Source organism: Mustela erminea, chromosome 5, assembly GCF_009829155.1.
Source record: "Mustela erminea isolate mMusErm1 chromosome 5, mMusErm1.Pri, whole genome shotgun sequence".
NCBI classification, from domain to species: Eukaryota; Metazoa; Chordata; class Mammalia; order Carnivora; family Mustelidae; genus Mustela; species Mustela erminea.
Genome location: NC_045618.1, coordinates 73,618,852 through 73,641,692, shown reverse-complemented (window position 1 = coordinate 73,641,692; position 22,841 = coordinate 73,618,852). Strand labels below are relative to the sequence as shown.

Sequence of the window (22,841 nt, the reverse complement as noted above, 5' to 3'; positions counted from 1 at the left end):
CCCTTTGCCATATTGGGGAAATTCTCCCAAATAATTCTCTCCAGTATACCTTCTGCTCCCCTCTCTCTTTCTTCTTCTTCTGGAATCCCAATTATTCTAATGTTGTTTCGTCTTATGGTGTCACTTATCTCTCGAATTCTCCCCTCGTGGTCCAGCAGCTGTTTGTCCCTCTTTTGCTCAGCTTCTTTATTCTCTGTCATTTGGTCTTCTATATCACTAATTCTTTCTTCTGCCTCATTTATCCTAGCAGTGAGAGCCTCCATTTTTGATTGCACCTCATTAATAGCTTTTTTTATTTCAACTTGGTTAGATTTTAGTTCTTTTATTTCCCCAGAAAGGGCTTTTATATCTCCCGAGAGGGTTTCTCTAATATCTTCCATGCCTTTTTTGAGCCCAGCTAGAACCTTGAGAATAGTCATTCTGAACTCTAGATCTGACATATTACCAATGTCTGTATTGATTAGGTCCCTAGCCTTTGGTACTGCCTTTTGTTCTTTTTTTTGTGGTGAATTTTTCCGCCTTGTCATTTTGTCCAGATAAGAGTATATGAAAGAGCAAGTAAAATCCTAAAAGGGTGGCAACAACCCCAGGGAAATATGCTTTAACCAAATCATAAGAGATCCGAAATCGTAACGGGGGAGAAAGGGGATAAAAAGAGGTTCAGAAAGAAAGAAAGAAAGAAAAGAAAAGAAAAGAAAAGAAAAGAAAAGAATTAAAAAAAGAAAACAAATAAAGAAAAGTATAAAAATGAAAAAATATATACATATTAGATAAACTAGTTAAAAAATGTTAAAAAAGAAAAGGGCAAAAGTTAAAAAAATTTTAACAGAAGAAGAGGAAAAAAATGAAAAAGAAAAAAAAATTAAATTAACTGCAAGACTAAAGAATCATAGGGAGAAAGCCATGAGTTCTGTGCTTTGCTTTCTCCTCTGGAATTCTGCTGCTCTCCTTGGTATTGAAACCGCACTCCTTGGTAGGTGAACATGTCTTCGCTGGATTTCTTGTCAATCTTCTGGGGGAGGGGCCTGTTGTAGTGATTCTCAAGTGTCTTTGCCCCAGGTGGAATTGCACCGCCCTTACCAGGGGCCAGGCTGAATAATCCACTCGGGTTTGCTTTCAGGAGCTTTTGTTCCCTGAGTGCCTTCCATAGAGTTCTGGAGGACAGGAATACAAATGGCGGCCTCCTGGTCTCTGGCCCGGATCAGCTGAGAGCCCAGGACCCCACTCCTCAGAGCGCCCTCAGAGAACAGCGCCCAGTAACTCCCATCTGCCTGACCTCCAGCCGTGCTCTGAGCTCACCAAGCCTGTGCCTGGTTCAAGGTACCCCCGAGCTGTGAGCTCACTGTCAGCTCTGTCTCTGTAGCTGGCTTCCCCATTATAATACCTGTAAGCTCTGCGACACTCAGACACCCCCGATCCTTCTGTGACCCTGCGGGACCTGAGGCCACGCTGACCCCGCGTGGGCTTCACCCAAAATATTTTTTAGAAGAAAAAACTCTATGGTGTACAAAAAATAAAGTTACATACAGTGAAGGATAAAATATGACTATAATAATGAAGGTTTAAAAAAGATTTTTTTTATGGAAGTATTGTTAAGCTAAACTAGTTAAAAAAACGTTAAAAGAGGAAAGAGTAAAAGTTAAAAAAATTTTAGCATAAGAAAAATATAAAATTTAAAAAATTAATTAACTTGGCAAGAATAAAGAATCATGGGGGAGAAAGCCTTGAATTCCAAGCTTTGCTTTCTCCTCCTCTGGAATTCTGCTGTTCTCCTTGGTAAGTGAACTTGGTCTTGGCTGGATTCCTTGCTGACCTTCCGGAGGAGGGGCCTGTTGTAGTGATTCTCAAGTGTCTTTGCATGAGGCGGAATTGCATTGCCCTTACCAGGGGCCAGGCTAAGTAATCTGCTTGGGTTCAGGTTCAGTTTCTGGAGCTTTTGTTCCCTGAATGCTTTCTATAGAGTTCTGGAGGATGGGAATAAAAATGGCAGCTTCCCAATCTCTGGCCTGGAGAAGCAGAGAGCTGGGGGGCCCCACTCCTCAGTACAACCTCCAAGAAAAGTGCTCAGTCACTCCCATCTCCCTGGCCTCTGGCCTCACTCCAAGCTCACCCAGCCTGTGACCAAGAGGCTCTGATCTGGCACATAGCCCCTCCTGGAGTCTCCCAAACCGGCAGATCCCTGCACTCTTCCAGGGAGCTCTCCCCGGATCTTGTGGGCTCTCTGCTCACAGAGCAGCGGTCTGACTGTAACACGGACCACAGTTTAAGGTAACCCCGAGTTGAGAGCTCACTCCACAGCTCCATCTCCATAGCTGGCTTCCCTGCTCTAATACTTCAAGCTCTGTGACACTCAAGAACCCTGATCCTACTGTGACCCCATGGGACATGAGACCACACTGTCCCCACATGGGCTTCACCCTGGCTTAGCCTCTGGAGCGATGGCCCACATGGAGCAGACTTTTAAAAGTTCTGATTTTGTGCTCCATTGCTCTGCTGCTTGCCATGAGATGGCCCCTCCCCCCACAGTCTATCTTCCCTTCGCTTTGGATTCACTTCAAAGCAGGTCCTACCTTTCAGAAAGAGGTCGATTTTCGGTTCCTAGAATTACTGTTCTTCTTCTCTTCCATCTCTTGTTGGAATTGTAAGTGTTCGGAATTGTTTGATAAACTATCTAGCTGTTCTCCTGCTATCTGATGTCAACTCAGCCAGCTACTTCTCCACCATCTTGACACCTCCCACCCAAAATTTACATTTTAAAAAGCAGATGTTTGAGGTAAAGAATTAGTGAAGAAGGGAATGTTAAAATTGAAATACACAAGGTGAAAATTTCATGATCCTCATTATAATAAGAATTCTTAGAGACTAAAAGGAATATCCACAATATTTGTGATTACAGAATTATCACTCTCATTTTTCTATTTTCCATATTTCCATGTTGGCATGTAAGTTTTAGAATCACAAAATTCATTATGGCTACTTTTGAAATGCAATGGTTAAATGCCCATCCATAATAAGGACTGTAATATCAGTACTAAGTGGGTATTTATAAGAGAGAGTCAGAAGAACAAATGTAAAGTCATCTTGAAGACCTGAATTTCAAAATAAAACTTTATTAAATCATATCAAGAATCCAAAAACAAGATTCATCTAACAAAATGTTTTCACCCTATTTGGGTCATCTCAATCCTAATAGTCTAACATATTAGCTTCCACCTATAGACAAACAACAGCACAAAAGCTGTCCTTGATGGTCTGTGTCATAGGAAAGGAGGCTGCCCCAGTCCCAGGTCTGAGTGCAGGCAGCAGGTGCCTGGGAAGCCATGTGTGCTTGCTGCACAGAAGTGCACAGCTGAGTCTTCAGGCTGTGTGTCTCTGATGTGCAGGGAGAGATGTTTGGCCATTCTATTAAATGAAAGAGTGAGTCTTTGGTCTTCTTTTGTGGCCACAGTTGAACGAATGTCTATAAGGAGCTGGGAACTCTTCCCAAGTTCTTGCTTATACCAGGGGAAGTAACGTGAGGCACTGTCTGAATAACTGCAGTTGATAACAGAGCTACTTCCTGCCTGGTCACTCAGGGTAGAAGGATGCTGCTCCACATTCTCTCCCTGGCTGAACTGTGTGCAGAAAGAAAAAGTCAGAGAAAGGAGAAGAGATTCAAGCTTATTATGCTTCAGAATTCTCTTTTTCTACACTAAGTGGAGGAAACCTGAGTAAAGCCAGTCTTCAATTCTGGAGAATATCCACTAATATACTCTGTTGCCCATAACACTCAACTCACAGTTCAGCTGCAGCCACAAGAACATGATTAAAGCTCCCATGGATGTCTTCATGGTTCCGCCCAGTTAAGCTCATGTTAAGAATTGCAGCCTCCAGTCAACTCAGCTCCCTCTCTTATCAGGCCATCCCTTCTTTCCTCTAACAGGGTAACTTCCCACATTGAATACCAGCCAATAGGAAAAGATTCTGCTGCTGCCATAGTCTAGTCCATCAGATGCACTAAAATGAAAAATCCACATGTTCTGCATCATCACAGGTGCACTGATGTCTTGTGGTCACATCTCTACTGAACTCGCTGGGGAAATGCTCTTCTCTTAGCTGGTGCCTCTGAGGGACTCATCTGCACCAAGGCAGCAATCAGTCAAGCAAGTTATATCTTAGATCAGGGATGAACTGTACAGTAGGAATGTAGAGAACAAGATTTACACACCTGCACGCTACTGAGTCACTGTTAGTAAGTTGGAAAGAGGTAGATGCTATTGTTGTGTATTTTAGGATGGGCTGGGTATACATGTTTGAAATCATGATTTACTCCCTTAAACAAAGAAAACAAAACTTTTCCTTTGTGCCAAATCTACCATCCTCAGTTGTCTATTATGGAGAAAAACTATTTCTAAAAGGAACTTGGAAGCAAGGATTAGGGTAAAAGAATGAAGATCATTTGATATTTCAAGTATCTCTTATCTCAGACTCTGCTCCTCCTACTTGTTCTTGCCCATGGCTTTGAATTTCTTCCCAGAGGACTGACAATACCAACAGTCAAAATGTGGAATCACTTGTCAGCTGAGATGACAGTGACAAAAGTAAAGGACCAAATCTCAATGATAAGGGAGCAGGGGAATAACAGGGAAGCATAAATACTGTGCATCCCCCGGAATTGTACCAATCAGACACTGGCCTTAAAGAACTCATCAGGAAAAATGATTTTTGGGAAACCAAGACTGCTTCATTTTCAAAAGGAGAAGCCCCTTTTCTGTGAAGCCTACTCTCAGATCTGAGAAAGGACAAAGAGTAAAATTCATTTTCATCCTCCTCTCCCAACATGAATGATTCAAAGACAGCTACAGTGAAGAAAATCAATTCAATATATAAGTATATGCATATATAAGAAATGTGTTTTTATGTGTGGAAAACTTCTTGAGTCTGAGAATCTTCCATTCTCTCCCCCATTCCCCATAAAATAAGGATTCTCAGATTCTTCTCTGGGTGAAGTTCCCTCTGCTGGCGGGAAGGTCAATTTTTGCAATTTTTAGGTGTGACTCTCATAACTGAATGTGACCATTCATATGAATGGATCTCTTCCATGGACTAACTGTTGCACAGATAAGGCCAACCCTTGGGAAAAATTTCCAGCTCCACGATGTTTTTACAGAATATTACTTTACTTATTTTCAAGTATTGGCCTAGAAAACATCGTCTAACAGCTTCCTGGTTTTTGCACTGCAGAAATCTTCCAAATCCTACGATCATTTTGCAGAGAATGTGTAAGTTATGCTCATTATACTCATCCTGCCTTCAAGGGATGTCTACCTGGCATAATAAATATATTTGCTATTTTGGGGAACGTCCTTAGAAATACATGTAGATGTTCAGGTGAAACTATCACCTCTGGATTTCTCCTACAGAAACAGTGAGTGATGGATAAGTTTACTGGTAGAAACACAGTGGCTCAACCCAAGTCTCCTTTCCAGCCCATGGTCTCAGACATTTACACAAATTAGAACTCTCCATTCAGGTGTTCAAACTGATTGAACCACATCTTTCTCAGACTCAAAGTGCAGAGATCTAAGTGGCTGGGCTTGCATTAGATATGTCCTCTTTACCCAGCAGAATGGTCCTACAATAAGGAGGCAGGAGCAAGAATGTCAAAGAGGAAGTGAGGAAACCCACTTTCTCTTTCCTCCAGCTCATTCCCTACCTAATTGTTTTTTATAGCCAACTTGATTATAGTCTCTGATGTATAACATTAAATTGAACTAAAGGATTTCTAAAGGTACTTCCAGCTCCAAATTTCATTCATACTATATAAAAAGCAAACTTTTACTAAGAACTAGTTGTGTGCAATGTGGACTGGTGTCAGAGTGGGGTGAAACTGCCTGCGTCATGGACCCCAAGACCATTTGCACAACCACATGTGATCTAGTGGTTCTGAGGTTGGTCCTAACCAATGGCTGAAGCCCCTTCAGAAACAGAGACACAGGATGAGATTCTATCAGGTTTTCATTTCTCCTATGACATAAATAATGTATCAAGGAGAAAGTAAATTGATATTAACACTGGAAAAAAAGGGACTTTATTCACTGACTGAAATTCTTTCACAAGCAGTGAGACCGAGGGGTACCATGGTTCAACCATTGGCAAGCAGGATGCTCTTTTGAAGACATATTTCCTAAATATTTTTATTTCATACAATTAACATATTATATGAAGAAAAGGAACTCCTCAATTGAGACTCCCTAGAGGAGGTGGATGCGCTTACTATTATGGAAAGCAAGGAGTACTCTCTCTAAAACAGCCTAATTGTTTTCTGGATTTGGGGTTTCTCCTTGAAATTTTAATTTAGAGGTTCAAAATTTCCAGCCAGGGATGCATGTACAATTTTTGAGATCATTTCAAAATGAAAATTTGGGATCTTTATGCAAAAAGGAGGGAAAAGATATCATTAGGTAATATTTCTAGGGGAATCATATATGTAAAATGCTCTAACTCTTCATACACTTTAGTTTCATGTCTCTGATTTTAATGTTTTAAAGACCTTCTTCTTTTCAACCATCTCAACCAGGTTCAAAGAAAAATGAGGCAGATGTACTGATGCTTCCAATGTACCTCTTGTCCCCACACAGGTATAGCTTCTCCCATTATCAACCTCCCCCTGGCCTTTTCAGAATGGGTGAGCCTACACTGCCACACCATATCACCCAAAGCCCACAGTTTATCTAGGGTTCCTTCTTGCTATTGTACATTCTGTGGGTGTAAACAATTGTATAAGACATGTGTCCACCAGTATAGTATCGGAGAGAATAGGCTCACTACACTAAGTATTTTCCATGTTATTCATCCCTGCTTTTCCCCTCAATCCTTGGCAACCACAATCTTTTACTCCCTCCATAGTTTTGCCTTTTCCATAAAGTCATAGGATCAAATCATACACAACACTGCCTTTTCAGATAGGCTATTTTCACTTGGTAAAATGCATGTAAGATTCTCCTATCTCTGCATGACTTCATAGCTCTGATCGTTTTAGCACCAAATCATATTCCATTGCTTGTATGGAACACCATTTATTTATTCATTTATCTGTTGAAGGACATGCTGCTACTTCCAAACTTTGGTAATTATATATGAACAGCTATAAAACACCTGTGAAGAGACTTGTGTGTGGACAAGAGTTTTCAACCCTGTCAGTGAAAATACTCAGGAAAGCCATAGTTCTGTAAGAAACAGCCAGATTGTTTTATTGAAATGTCCAGGTATAAACTTTCATTTTGTAGTAATTTCCTGACAATATTAACTACACCCTTTGTTGCATGTAAAAACCACAGCTAGTCCAAAGCAGGCACAGACAGCACAGGTGGCCCGGCCAAGTGCTCAGCTCACACACAGCCTGCTGTGACCCAGAACCTGAGCCTGCATGTCTTCCTGCCTGTGTTCTACTACCCCACATATCTCTCTGTTCAGGCACTTGTTCCCCCACTTGTAGAACTCACTTTTAAAATACAGGTACAACAATAAAACTAATATTAGTTTCAAGAAAGTGATAGCACAGCAATAAATGTTAAAGCACTAATAATAATTATAAATTAAAGCATAATTAAAGCATTATTTTGTCAAGCCTTTTTCAATTGAGTAATATACATATATACTTTTTATGTTACCTGCCAGAAGATCTGTTTTTCCAGGGCACTAGATAAGAGCATCTTTGTCACTTGATCCAGTAGCTCCTTCTAAGAAATTTTTACCTGCAAAGGGCTTTCTGGGAAGAAGAAGGGCAAGAAAAGCAAATGAAAGGACAGCCCTGATGGGTCTAATTTTAGGAGGAAAAACATGCCCTAAGGTAAATCTGAAAGTCTGAACATGTGAAAAATCTGCTGTGGGGCAAATGCCAGCCACAGGGAAGGGCGGGGGCTGCAGGTGCAGCGCAGTTTGGGTGCAGGCTGCAGATCACCAGGGAGCACTGTGCCTGGGCTGCACACAGGTACGTGGCTGAGTCTTCCAGTCGGGAGGTGCCGATGTGGAGGGTGCTGGACCGTTCCTTAATATTCACTGTGCAGTTTAACCTTCCACTCTGCTTCATCCCTGAAGCGATGTAAAACAGCCTGGTGAGACCGCCGCCCCCAGGGTGCTGTCGGAACCACTGCACACTGCTCACAGTTTGGGAAAAATTGCACTGGAGAGTAAAGCTGGCTCCCTCCTGGTGGCTCAGGGCTGAAGGGCTCTGCTCCACAGTCATCCCTCTCACCCCTGTGTGGAAAGAGAAAAACAAACACAAGTAATGTCACCAGGAGGTCACTGATGCAGTTTCCAAACTTGCAAAATATGCTAAGACACACCACTGAGGTTGTAGGACCCTCTTGGAGTTCCCCCACCACTGTGGGCTGTGGGCTGTGGACTCCACCTGAGTTCCCATGAGGAACGTCCCCACTCACAGCAAACCTGGATGCACAGGAGCCCCAGGAGAGCTTCCCCGTATTTCCTCATGATTCCTTGTCTACGTGATGAGGTACTTTGGCCTGCTGCAGAGCGTAGAGTCTTGGATTCAGAGAAACTGTGTCTTACAGTCAATCCCTTTCAACAGAACCACCGAGCACCAATCACACTTCAGCCCTGTCATTCACAGAACTCCAGACTCCACCCACAGTGGCCCAGGACAGGGCACACTTATGTCTCCAAAACTGTGCTGGCCAACAGTGCAGGGAAGTAGGGGCAATACTTCTAATATAAGAGGATAAATGGTTGTTGTTGTTGTTTGTTTGTTTTTTAAATACTTTAAGTAAGAGGTTTGTGAGTTAGTGTGTGAGAAAAGGTGAATGATATTTCTAGAAAAGTCAGTGCCTGGGGTTTACCTAGAACTTCAAAGAATCCTAAGGAAGAGTGACACCATTTCCCTAGTCACACAGTCTGACAGATAATGTGAGAATTCAATTATATAAAAATATGGATAAGGGAAAATTATCTGATAGCATGTATTGTGTATTGAGAAGTAAATACACCTTCTTGAAATTAAGAGAGCTCTAGAAATGAAACAGGCAGTCACTATCTGCATAGAAAATTATTCCAACCATAATTTGCTTGGTGAAAAATAGGAGTAGGATACTGTCCTCTCTCAGATAACTTTTATACCTCCACCTCTCCTGTGCAATTCATGGACCCTGCACATCCACACAGCTGAGTCTGACTGGGCCACTTGTTGCTATTCAAAGTCAATGTTGTTCTCTCCCTTTCCTTCTCTTTGTGTTCCTTATTGTTTCCTCTCCTCTTCTCTTCATTCTTGTTCTCTCCACTTTCAGCAGAGATAGATGAAAAGGTAGTATATCTGGGATATTGAGATAGTTCCAAGACCAGTAAGTTGGGAGATTTTATTCATAGCAATTGACAACAGGTAATGGGATTTTTCTGTTGAGATTCCAGGCTCACAATACCCAGAAATAATCCTATCCTGGTACCTATGAGGAATTATCTCTATGATGGATTTCTAGAGACATGGCCTCCAGAAGTCTGAAGTTGACATGAAATGGCAGAACTGAAAACCTGAGGTGAATTTTACACAAACTCTGTCTCCTATCTTCCCTACCTTTGCTATTTAAAATTGGACTGGCTTGCATGATTTCTGTTCTCTCTTTAACTGTTCAAGGTTGGACCCTCAGAGAGTCTCTGTTTCTTTTAAGGTCTAGAGTGCCCCCTAGGGTACTGACAAGGTTGGCAAGAACACCTCAGATCCCAGCCCCATTCATTCCAGGCTTCCTGATGAAGGAAAAGCAGATGGTCAGAAAGGAAGATAACTGCTTAGATTGAATGGGGATTACAAGTGAACCAAATCCTACTTTTAAAATGGAATTGCATGGAAATTAGTATCAGAAAATAATTTACTAAGTCTCATCGTGTGCTACTTATTTAACTTCTTTACCTTAGTCAAAAAATACAAATATTTTTTGAGCTTTTAGTTACAGTGGGGTGATTTACTAGTTGTTTAGAATATATAAAAGTATAATGGAATATTATTCAGCCCATAAAAAAGAGTGAAATCTTTCTATTTGCAATGACATGGATGGAGCTAGGGAGTATAATGCTGAGGGAAATAAGTCAGAGAAAGAACAATACTATGTAATGTTACTCATACATAATTTGAGAAACAAACCAAACAAGCAAAGGAGAAAAAATAAGACAGAGAGAGATAAATCAAGAAATAGACTCTTAATTAGAGAGATCAAAGTGATGGTTATCAGAAGGGAGAGGGTTGGAGTATGGGTTCAAAGCTGAGGGGATGAAGCAGTGCTCTAGTCCTGATGAGCACTGGGTGTTCTGTGGAAGTATTGAATCACTATATTGTACACCTGACACTAAAATAACACTGTATATTAACTAACTGGAATTTAAATAAAAACTGAGAGTAAAGTGAGATACCACCTCATACCAGTGAGAATGGCTAAAATTAACCAGTTAGGAAACGACAGATGTTGGTGAGGATGCAGAGAAAGGGAAACCCTCCTACATTGCTGGTGGGAATGCAAGACTCTGGAAGTCAGTAAGGAGGTTCCTCAAAAAGTTGAAAATAGAGCTACCCTATGACGCAGCAACTGTACTACTGTGTATTTACCCTAAAGGTACAAATGTAGGGATCCGAAGGGGCACATGCATCCCAATGGTTACAGGAGCAAAGTCCATAATAGCCAAACTGTGGGAAGAGGCTAAGATGTACATCAACAGATGAATGGATAAAGAAGATGTGGTATATGCCATCAAAAGAAATGAAATCTTTCCATTTGCAATGACATGAATGGAACTGAGGGTATCATGCTGAGTGAAATAGGTAATCAGAGAAAGACAAATATCATATGATCACACTGATATCAGGAATTTGAGAAACAAGACAGGAAAGGGAAAGGGAGAGAACAAATGAAATAAGACGAAATCAGAGAGGGAGACAAACCATAAGAGAATCTTAATCTCAGGAAACAAACTGAGGGTTGCTGGAGAGGAATGGGGTGGGAGGGATGAGATGATGGGGAGTGGACAACCCCAGTTCTGACCCTTTGTCACTTACTACACTAAGTCGTTCCTCATCTTGATAATTTGGAGTTGATGTTTCAAGGTATTTTACTAGATTTCACTAGCAAATAGATGGTATTTTATTTAGACTTTCTTATAACACAATAAACATTTTGGGTATACCTTTCTGTAAGTCCTCCTAAAATAAGTAAGTCATTAAAAATACTTAAAAAACAAAGAAGATTGCAACCATATTGGCAAAGTGATGCAGTACAATACAGACATTGCTTTATTCTATTATGTTTTTTCTTATATTCAATTAGCCAACATATAGTACATCATTAGTTTTTGATTAGTTTTTGATTAGTTTTTGTTTTTGATTCGTTCAAGGATTCATTAGTTTTATTAACACCCAGTGCTCATCACAACACATGACCTCCTTAATACCCATCACCTAGCTGTCCCACCCCTCCATTCTGTAACCCTTGGTTTGTTTCCCTGAGTCCAGAGTCTCTCACGGTTTATCTGCCCCTCTGATTTCTTCCCATCCAATTTTCCCTCCTTTCCCCTGTGGTCCTCCAGGCTATTCCATATGTTCCACATACCAGTGAAACCATATGATAATTGTCTTTCTCAGCTTGACTTATTTCACTTAGCATAATCCCTTCCATGTCAGTGCAAATGGTAGGTATTCATCTTTTCTGATGGCTGAATAGTATTCCATTATATATAGGAAACGTATCTTCTTTATCCATTCATCTGTGGAAGGACATCTAAGCTCCTTCCACAGTTTGGCTACTGTAGACATTACTGCTATAAACATTGGGGTGCCTGTGCCCCTTATTTCACTACACCTTTGTTTTTAGGATAAAAGGACTAGTGTCCAGAATCTATAAAGAACTTAGCAAACTCAACACCCAAAGAACAAATAATCCAATCAAGAAATGGGCAGAGGACATGAACAGACCTTTCTGCAAAGAAGACATCCAAATGGCCAACAGACACATGAAAAAGTGCTCCATATCACTCGGCATCAGGGAAATACAAATCAAAACCACAATGAGGTATCACCTCACACCAGTCAGAATGGCTAAAATCAACAAGTCAGGAAATGACAGATGCTGGCGAGGATGCGGAGAAAGGGGAACCCTCCTACACTGTTGGTGGGAATGCAAGCTGGTGCAGCCACTCTGGAAAACAGCATGGAGGTTCCTCAAAATGTTGAAAATAGAACTGCCCTATGACCCAGCAATTGCACTATTGGGTATTTACCCTAAAGATACAAACGTAGTGATCCAAAGGGGCACGTGCACCCGAATGTTTATAGCAGCAATGTCCACAATAGCCAAACTATGTAAAGAACCTAGATGTCCATCAACAGATGAATGAATCAAGAAGATGTGGTATATATACACAATGGAATACTATGCAGCCATCAAAAGAAATGAAATCTTGCCATTTGCGACAACATGGATGGAACTAGAGCGTATCATGCTTAGTGAAATAAGTCAAGCAGAGAAAGACAACTATCATATGATCTCCCTGATATGAGGAAGTGGTGATGCAACATGGGGGCTTAAGTGGGTAGGAGAAGAAAAAATGAAACAAGATGGGATTGGGAGGGAGACAAACCGTAAGTGACTCTTAATCTCACAAAACAAACTGAGGGTTGCTGGGGGGAGGGGGTTTGGGAGAAAGGGGTAGGATTATGGACATTGGGGAGGGTATGTGCTTTGGTGAGTACTGTGAAGTGTGTAAACCTGGTGATTCACAGACCTATACCCCTGGGGATAAAAATATATGTTTATAAAAAATAAAAAAATTTTAAAAAAAATAAATAAATAAATAAAGATAAAAAAAAAATCTAGTAGTGCAATTGCTAGGTTGTAGGTTAGCTCTATTTTTAATGTCTTGAGGAACCTCTAAACTATTTTCCAGAGTGGCTTGGAAAGTACCAGCTTGTGTTCCCAACAATGTAAGAGGATTTCCCGTTCTCCACATCATCACCAACACTTGTTCTTTCCCATCTTATTAATTTTTGCCATTCTGACTGATGTAAGATGGTGTCTCACTGTGGTTTTGATTGGTATTTCAATGATGGTTGGTGATATTGAACATTTTTTCACGTGTCTGTTAGCCATTTGTATGTCTTCTGGGAGAAATGTCTGTTATGACTTCTGCTCATTTTTTGACTGGATTATTATGTTTTGGATGTTGAGTTTGAAAAGTGCTTTATAGAACTTGACTACCAGCCCTTTATTACCTGAAATGTCATTTGCAAATATCTTCTCCCATTCCGTGGGTTGCCTCTTACTTCTTTTTTTTTTTTTTTTTTTGCCTCTTACTTTTGTTGACTGTTTCCTTTGCTGTGCAGAAGCTTTTTGTCTTGATGAAGTCCCAAAGTTCATTTTTGCTTTTGTTTCCCTTACCTTTAGAGACTTATCTTGAAAGAAGTTGCTGTGACCAATGTTGAAGAAGTTACTCTGCCGATGTTCTCCTCTAGGATTTTGATGGATTCTGCCTCACATGTAGGTCTCTTATCCATTTTGAGTTTATCTTTGTGTATGGTGTAAGAGAGTGGGCCAGGTTCATTCTTCTGCATGTGACTGTCCAGTTTTCCCAGCACCATTGATTGAGAAGACTGTCCTTCTTCCATTGACATTCTTTCCTGCTTTGTCAAAGATTAGTTGACCATAGAGTTAAGGGTCCATATTGTGGTCTCTATTACTTTTTGCACTACTTTGCTGACTCCTTTGCATTCTCCCAATTCCCTGATTTGTGGCTCTCTGTGAGACATTGCAAAACAGGAGTTAGAGAAATCTACAGGATTTTCCCCCTGTATCACCTATCAATCTGTATTGTTAGGAAACATCAGTGCAAGAGCATTTTCTCTCACCATATTTCCTAGGTGCTGAGAATGATCTCACTTGAGTTCTTACTGTCAGAAAGCGAACTAAGCTATTTATCTGGCCAAAACATGAACCTCTTCCTCCATTCTGTTTCTTTCCCCAAACCTTATATTGAATATCAGTCTGTGTCTACCACCTGATTTACTAGAGAAGAAACCATGGCAGAGGTGGCTGGCCTCTCTTTTCCTTGCCCAGGTACATGTGTTCCTCCTCCTTTCTTCTGTTCCATTCTTTCTCTAATAAACTCTGCTCTGCACTAAAGCTCTCCCACCACCTCTCCTGCTTATACTGTCAGGAAGGTATTTGGCAGAGGCCACTTTCTCAGGCACACTGTGTGTATCTAGAAGTGTCATAGACACAGCAACACACACCAGGGTGGCCTGAACAACTTCTCAGCCTGGAATTTCACCACAAAGATGAACAAGAGACCAATTCATCCATAACTGTTTGTTTATTTTAAAGATTTATTTATTTTGGAGAGAAAGAGAGAGAGAGTCAGTTGGGGGTGGTGCAGAAGGACAGGAAGAAAGAGAGAGAAGCAAATTCCAACTCAGCATGCAGGGAGTCTGATGTTGGGGCTCGATCAAACAAACCTGAGATCATAACCTGAGCAGATCAAGAGTCAGACACCTAACCTAGTGGACACTCCAAGACCGCTTCATTGTTGTGTAATTCTACCTTGAAATTAGTTACACCCTGGTTGAGGAACTCTTGGCATTGAACTGTTTTTAATGTCACAAAAGAACACTTGGGGTTGGAGAATGTTACTGCTGGTTCCTACGCTCCAGTCATTTGTATGATTTTTTACCAACCAGACACTGACAGACAAACAACAGATTGTGCTGGAACCAGACTGCATCAGGCAAAGACACTCAGCTTCTAGGGCCCTGTTCTACTCAGAGGTTGTGCTCAGGTCCCCCTGCAGTCCCCATCACTGTGTCACTCAGGACAGAGTAGTACACAGCTAAATCTGAGGCTTGCACTGAGCCTTTCTCCAAGTGGAAGGATTTCGATCTGCCATCAAGGTGGCTTCAAATCCTTTGTTGCTTTTCTTCTCGTTGTCCCTCAAGGCTTTCAGGAGGAGCTGTAGACCTTCACTGGGATACTGGACATACCAGAAAAGAGTAAGGGACCCTGATGCTGAATAAGTGCAGTTCACAGTCAGAGAAGCCTCTTCTAAGAGGGTCACTTGGCCTTCCATCTGAGTCACTGAGGCTCCACGGGTTTGTCCTGAGGAAAGAGAAAGGAAATCTGTGTCACCTTGGGCATAAAACTCATGAATAAATAATAGTTAAAGGTTTTGCTGACACCATGGAAGAAAGAATCCAAATTTTAAGAGGACCACAGTCACGAAGCCTGGAGAAAACTTCATCTCTGTAGCATCACCTAAATAATGTTCTTCATGCTTACTATGAAGAAGGTTGGAGTGACAGAAATGATCAGTAGAAACCCACATTCCATACAGGAAATGTGACTGCGGTAGGAAGCTGGTGGACAGGGACTAAAATGCATGCATGTTGGCCAGAATCCTCCCCAAGTCAGCCATCTGTTTCATCCCTGACCTCATGAATCACATGTCAGTCTTCAGGTGGCCTTGGGACATCTGAATATCAGCAATCCCGCCTTCTCAGGTCTGTTTTGTTCTCAAAACACTGTCTGATATGGAAATTCTTTAACACAGTACGTCAGGGCATTTCTGTAGCTGGGAAGGTAACAATCTTCAGAAGCATTTTACTACAGTACTTCATATTCTCATGTGTCCATGTGGGCTGGCCTATTACCTACTGACTGCCAGAAAAGGAGCTGGAGTTGAATACAGAAAAAGTAATAGGAAGTCAAGTCACTGGTGACTGATTCTGTGTTTTTGGCACTTTATGCAATATTTAGAACAGTGACTCATTTTTTAAGTACTCAATAAATATTTTTAAATTAAACAAATATAATGAACAAATAGCATTTATTTGAAATGTTGTATTTACTTATTCCTAATCTACTAGCAATTGCAATAAATACTATTTTAATAAAAAGTTTCAGAAGTCACACTATCTAATAGTCAAATATTCCTGACTTTTAGAATAATTAAAAAGTGAAAAATAGGAATTTCAAACATAATAAATTCATACATGGAGTCATCAAATCCCTATAGAATGATTTGAGAGTTTATGTTCTCACAGTTTTATTGACTCCAACATAAAGTGACTACTGTATGTGAATTCAGCAACAAATACTAATCCTATCTTCTTAACAGGTTTAACCTCAAGGATGCTTTCTATTATCATCCATCTGACACTTTTTGTTGCCAAACATTAATCAAATAATTTTTCTCAATAGGTAAGAAATCAGGATGATCAGATAAAAGTTCAGGAAAGGGACACATCTTCTGTAAGGCCCTGTAATCATATACCCTAAACACATTAGGAAGCTTAGCTCAGCTGTTTCCTGGAGGTGATTCCCCACACATTCAGGTCGAGGACCATCAGAGACCAGAGCCAACATGGGAATGGTTTCCCATATACATAGTGAAGTAAGAAATTCAGGTCTGGACACTTTCCGTTCATGTATCCGTTCCCTTCCCCTTCACCTTCCAAATCACATTGTCAGAACCTGCCTCAAAATTATGCTAGAAAGCAATTTTAGACAAGCCACTACAAATGTCTCTCCAGATATGCAGGGACGGGGCACGTGGGTGGCTCTGTCGTTGCGCGTCTGCCTTCCGCTGGGGTCATGATCCTATGGTCTTGGGATCAAGCCCCACATCAGGCTCCCTGCTCAGCAGGAAGCCTGCTTCTCCCTCTTCTTCTCCCCTGCTTATCTCCCTCTCTCACTGTATCTTTCTCTGTCAAATAAATACAAATCTTAAGGAAAAAAAAGATCTGCTGGGACAATGCTAAATAGGTTGGGATGATGCTGGTTGAAAATAAACAGTATAACACTTGGATGCAGAAAGTCAGGCATAAATTAAAAAAACATATACTTTCAGGCCAATGAAAGCCTATAGGAGAAAGATTTTGCATTTTATGTTACACAGGAAGACTGGCACTGCAGTAAGGGAAAATAGTGCATAGAATGATATTGAATGGCTGTTATTAATACATAATTTACATAACAATAAAGTTCAGCAAATTCAACAATTCTATAGGATTTGATGTATGTATGTATTTGTGAAGCCATCACTACAGTTGAGAAAATGAACACATACATCACCTCAAAATTTCCTCATGTCACTTTGTAATCGTCCTCTCAACCCTCTTCATCCCCATTCCCAGGGAACCTTTCTGTCAGAAATTAGTTTGCATATTTTACAATTTTGCATAAATGAAATCATATGTATCTTTTGCCTGGCTTCTTCTCAGCATAAATATTTTGAGATTCTTCCGTAGTCATATTTATCAAGACTTTTTTTCTTCCTGTTGCTCTGTACATATGTATCATATGCCTATATAGCAACTTGTCTATTCACCTGTTGCTGACCACTCAATGAATCCCAGTGGGGCTCTTTGAAATAAGGCTGCTATGAACATTTGTGTATAAGATGTTTTATAGACATATGCTTTCATTTCTCTTGGATCAATTTCTGAGTACAACAGCTGGGTCATATGGTAGGCAAACATTTGACTTTCTTAAACCAACTTGTCCTAGAAGCTGTTTTATAGATTCTCTTGAGTTTTCCACTCAGACGGTTATGTTGACTGTTAAAAGAAAAGCTCACTTCCCCCTTTCCAGACTGTGTGACATTTGTTTCTTCTCCACGCTGTATTGCATTGGCTGGAACCTCTAACTTCGATATGAAATACAAGTGGTGAGAGCCAAAACTCTCACCTTATTTCTGAAACTAAGGAGAAAGCATTTAGGTTTTCACCACCAGCTATGACATTTGATGTAGGGTTTTGGTTGAGCCCTTTTTCATTAAGGAAATTTCCTTCAATTCCTTATTCATTGTGAGTTTCTGGATTTGTCAGACACTTCTACTGTACCTATTGAGGTACCTTCCTAAATTGCTCATCTGCTATGTGCCAGTCTTTTCGGATATATTACTAATATGTTGTCACAACAAAATATTAAAGAAGATATCATTCTCCCAAATTTACAAATAATAAAACAAGCTCAAGGGGCACCTGGGTGGCTCAGTCAGTTAAGCGGCTTCCTTCTGCTCACGTCATGATCCTGGGGTCCTAGGATCAAGTCCCACATCTGGCTACTTGCTCAGCAGGGAGCCTGCAGCTCCCTCTGCTTGTGCTCTGTATCTCTCTCTCTCTTTCAATTAAATAAGTAAAATATTTAAAAATAAATAAAAATAAAAATGAATAAAGCAAGCTCAAAAGTATCAAGAACTTGATGGCAGAGCTAATACTTCTGAACACAGAGATAGATGATAGAAAAAAGCCTGTTCCCTGATTTTCAGGTCAGCAAGGTAGGGGAGACCAGCATAGCAACTTGCTCCTGCTAGACCTGTGGTTCATAGCAGGGGCACCCTGTACTTTCATGGGCCAAGAGATGAGGACTGTTTGCTTCCTTCTGGCTCCTTCCTGGGCTCTGAATCCAGGCAGCACTGGGGGCCAGTGGTCCCTTTCCTCTGAGGATAGAAGTTGAGCTACCTCTTCAGCTGCCATTCTTCTACAATATTCAAACCAAAGAAGAATATGCCTGAGGGTTCTCATCAGCTCTCACCAGCTCTCATCAGAAGCAACTCTATGAAGTGGAAATCTGAGACAAGCTCTTATGTTGCCAGAGGGAGAGGATCTCAGTGAATGGATTGCAGTTAACACTGTAGATTTCTTCAACCAGATCAACATGCTGTATGGAACTATTACAGAATTCTGCACTGAGGCAAGCTGTCCAGTCAGGTCTGCAGGTCCAAGATATGAATATCATTGGGAAAATGGTACTAATATCAAAAAGCCAATCTGATGTTTGGGTTCAGGATCAGCTTGATGATGAAAGTCTTTTGCCTTCTAAGTTTGGTGTCCCCTTTCCAAAAAACTTTATGTCTATGGCAAAGACCATTCAAAGCATGTGTTCTGGGTTTATGTCCCTATTTATTACCAGCAGCTTGATTCTGTGATGCAGCTGTGAGAGGAGGCCCACCTCAACATCCCCCTTAAGCCCTTTATTTTCTTTCTCCAAGAGTTTAATCTGATTGATAGGCATGAGTTGGCACCTCTTCAGGATTTAATCAAGAAGCTTGTATCAAAGACAGATAAATGCTTCTTCTAGAACATAGTTCCCTTCCTACTTCATCTGCTAGAGCTATATCATTGTTATCTGTTAAAGACTAGTGATATGGACTTTAAGAAAACAGGATAAAAAGACACTTATTGTTGCTGTCTACTGATAAAATTGTTCCAAGTTAGATTGTCCCAATCCTTCAGTGAGATATTCAAGATACAGCCGACTCTGAGGCACTGTGTGACCACTCCTGTTATTGTCAGAGTTAGACTGGTTGTAACAGGTGGTAACTGACATGTAGTCTATTTGTTTACTTACTCCTTTACTGAAGAAAATGATTGAGTGCTTCAGGTGACAGCATAATGAAGACTGAGAATTCCCACCAATACTTTATTAACAAGTTTCCAGAATAAATTACCTAATAAGGCAATCAGATCAGTTTTATTCTGCTTTTATTTACAAATAGAACAGGTATTTTAAAGTTTCCTTAAGATTTAGAACATTTGGGGGGGGGTGCCTGGGTGGCCCAGTGGTTTAAGCCTCTGCCTTCAGGTGATCAGGTGGGATTCATCCCTGGGCTACAAGGATGGCTCAGCATTCACAAATCAATCAATGTGATACAACAAATTAATATGAGAAGAGAGAAGAACCACATGGTCCTCTCAACTGATGCAGAAAAAGCATTTGACAAAATCCAGCATCTGTTCCTGATTAAAACACTTCAAAGTATAGGCATAGAGGGAACATTCCTGAACCTCATCAAATCTATCTATGAAAGACCCACAGCAAATATCCTCAATGGGAAAAAGCTTGCAGCCTTCCCGTTGAGATCAGGAACACGACAAGGATGCCCACTTTCACCACTCTTGTTCAACACAGTATTAGAAGTCCTAGCAACAGCAATCAGACAACAAAGAGAAATAAAAGGTATCCAAATTGGCAATGAAGAAGTCAAACTCTCTCTTCACAGATGACCTGATTCTTTATATGGAAAACTCAAAAGACTCCACCCCCAAACTACTAGAATTCATACAGCAATTCAGCAACGTGGCAGGATACAAAATCAATGTGCAGAAATCAGTGGCTTTCTTATACACTAACAATGAAAATACAGAAAGGGAAATTAGAGAATCGATTCCATTTACTATAGCACCAAGAACCATAAGATACCTGGGAATAAACCTAACCAGAGAGGTAAAGGATCTGTACTCGAGGAATTACAGAACACTCATAAAAGAAATTGAAGAAGACACAAAAAGATGGAAGACCGTTCCATGCTCTTGGATCAGAAGAATAAACATTGTTAAAATGTTTATACTGCCTAGAGCAATCTATACTTTTAATGCCATTCCAATCAAAATTCCACCGGTACTCTTCAAAGAGCTGGAGCAAATAATCCTAAAATTTGTATGGAATCAGAAGAGACCCCGAATCGCTAAGGAAATGTTGAAAAACAAAAATAAAGCTGGGGGCATCATGTTACCTGATTTCAAGCTTTATTACAAAGCTGTGGTCACCAAGACAGCATGGTACTGGCATAAAAACAGACACATAGACCAGTGGAACAGAGTAGAGGGCCCAGATATGGACCCTCAACTCTATGGTCAATTAGTCTTCGACAAAACAGGAAAAAATATACAGTGGAAAAAAGACAGTCTCTTCAATAAATGGTGTGGGGAAAACTGGACAGCTATATGTAGAAGAATGAAACTCTACCATTCTCTTACACCGTACACAAAGATAAACTCAAAATGGATAAAAGACCTCAACGTGAGACAGGAATCCATCAGACTCCTAGAGGAGAACGTAAGCAGTAATCTCTTCGATATCAGCCACAGCAACTTCTTTCAAGATATGTCTCCAAAGGCAAAGGAAACAAAAGCGAAGATGAACTTTTGGGACTTCATCAAAATCAAAAGCTTCTGCACAGCAAAGGAAACAGCCAAAAAAACAAAGAGGCAACCCACGGAATGGGAGAAGATATTTGCAAATGACAGTACAAGCAAAGGGTTGATATCCAGGATCTATAATGAACTTCTCAAACTCAACACACACGAAACAGGCAAACATATCAAAAAATGGGAAGAAGATATGAACAGACACTTCTCCAATCAAGACATACAAATGGCTATCAGACACATGAAAAAAATGTTCATCATCACTAGCCCTCAGGGAGATTCAAATTAAAACCACATTGAGATACCACCTTACACCAGTTAGAATGGCCAAAATTAACAAAACAGGAAACAACATGTGGTGGAGAGGATGTGGAGAAAGGGGAACCCTCTTACACTGTTGGTGGGAATGCCAGTTGGTGCAGCCTCTTTGGAGAACAGTGTGGAGATTCCTCAAGAAATTAAAAATAGATCTTCCCTATGACCCTGCCATTGCACTCCTGGGTATTTACCCCAAAGATACAGATGTAGTGAAAAGAAGGGCCATCTGTACCCCAATGTTTATAGCAGCAATGGCCACAGTCGCCAAACTGTGGAAAGAACCAAGATGCGCTTCAATGGACGAATGGATAAGGAAGATGTGGTCCATACACACTATGGAGTATTATGCCTCCATCAGAAAGGACGAATACCCAACTTTTGTAGCAACAAGGACGGGACTGGAAGAGATTATGCTGAGTGAAATAAGTCAAGCAGAGAGAGTCAATTATCATATGGTTTCACTTATCTGTGGAGCATAACAAATATCATGGAGGACAAGGGGTGTTAGAGTGGAGAAGGGAGCTGGGGTAAATTGGAAGGGGAGGTGAATCAAGAGAGACTACGGACTCTGAAAAACAATCTGAGGGGTTTGAAGTGGTGGGGGGGTTGGAGGTTGGGATACCAGGTGGTGGGTATTATAGAGGGCACGGATTGCATGGAGCACTGGGTGTGGTGAAAAAATAATGAATACTGTTTTTCTGAAAATAAATAAATTTTTTAAAAAAACGAAAGAAAGAAAAACAATGTAAATGTATTTCATACCAGTAAATTCTACACTTACTGGTAAAATGGTAAATTGTATGTTAAAATGGTAAATTTTTATAATTAAAAACATTTTAAGAGATTCTTTTTAAGATTTCTACTCTACACATCTGCCTTCAAATCAAATATGAGAGTGTTAGAATGCAAACCAATTATCAACCATCCATCACCATCCAAATTTTAAGGCACTGTAGGAATGGGGTTAGAGGAGGAAGGAGGGAAACGGAGAGGATGAGGATTTTGGAGTGTGAACAATAAACAAACAGTGCTGGGAAGTGTGCAAACTGAGCCAGGTGTTGGCAAAAAGTGATTTTGAAGGAGTGTTGAAGTCAAGGACAGAAACGAAGTGGAAATTTCACACTCTGCTCCTTCACAGTGTTCCCCTAAGAGCTCCTAATTATGAGCATTTGTGAATAAGACTGGTGGGAAGCAAGTAAACCCCCAGTGTGGAGGATTAATGCTAGAGGTGTTAATAAGAAGGAAAGGACACTAGTAAAAACTACACCACAGAGCAGAACACTCAGAAACTAAATGGGAATACAGACGATGCACAACAAACAAATCTAATTACACTAAACACTACACACAACACTCAGCCCCTCACCATACTCTTCCCACCCTGTGGCCTCCCACCAGTGCACGCACACAGGGGGGCAACAGCTGCGAGCTTTTGTAAGCGGCTAGTGAGCATGCGCAGAGAGCAGCCCCACTTTCCCAGACTGGGAGAATCACCCAAGTTCACTCAGCACCATCCTAGAGAAAGCAAACAAAAGGGAGAATCTCAGCACCCAATCTGACTTCACAG

The 22,841-nt window shown here is 40.7% G+C and overlaps 1 pseudogene and 1 gene segment (V, D, J or C); one reads left to right on the top strand and one right to left on the bottom strand.

Annotated features, from left to right (window-relative positions):
- Positions 1-7,737: 7,737 nt before the first annotated feature.
- Positions 7,738-8,523, bottom strand: LOC116591099. The segment is given in 2 exon segments: positions 7,738-8,238; positions 8,424-8,523. Coding segments are annotated over 2 exon segments (483 nt in total).
- A 9,738-nt stretch (positions 8,524-18,261) lies between these two features.
- On the top strand, positions 18,262-19,106 carry LOC116590177 (annotated as a pseudogene).
- The last annotated feature ends 3,735 nt before the right edge of the window (positions 19,107-22,841 follow it).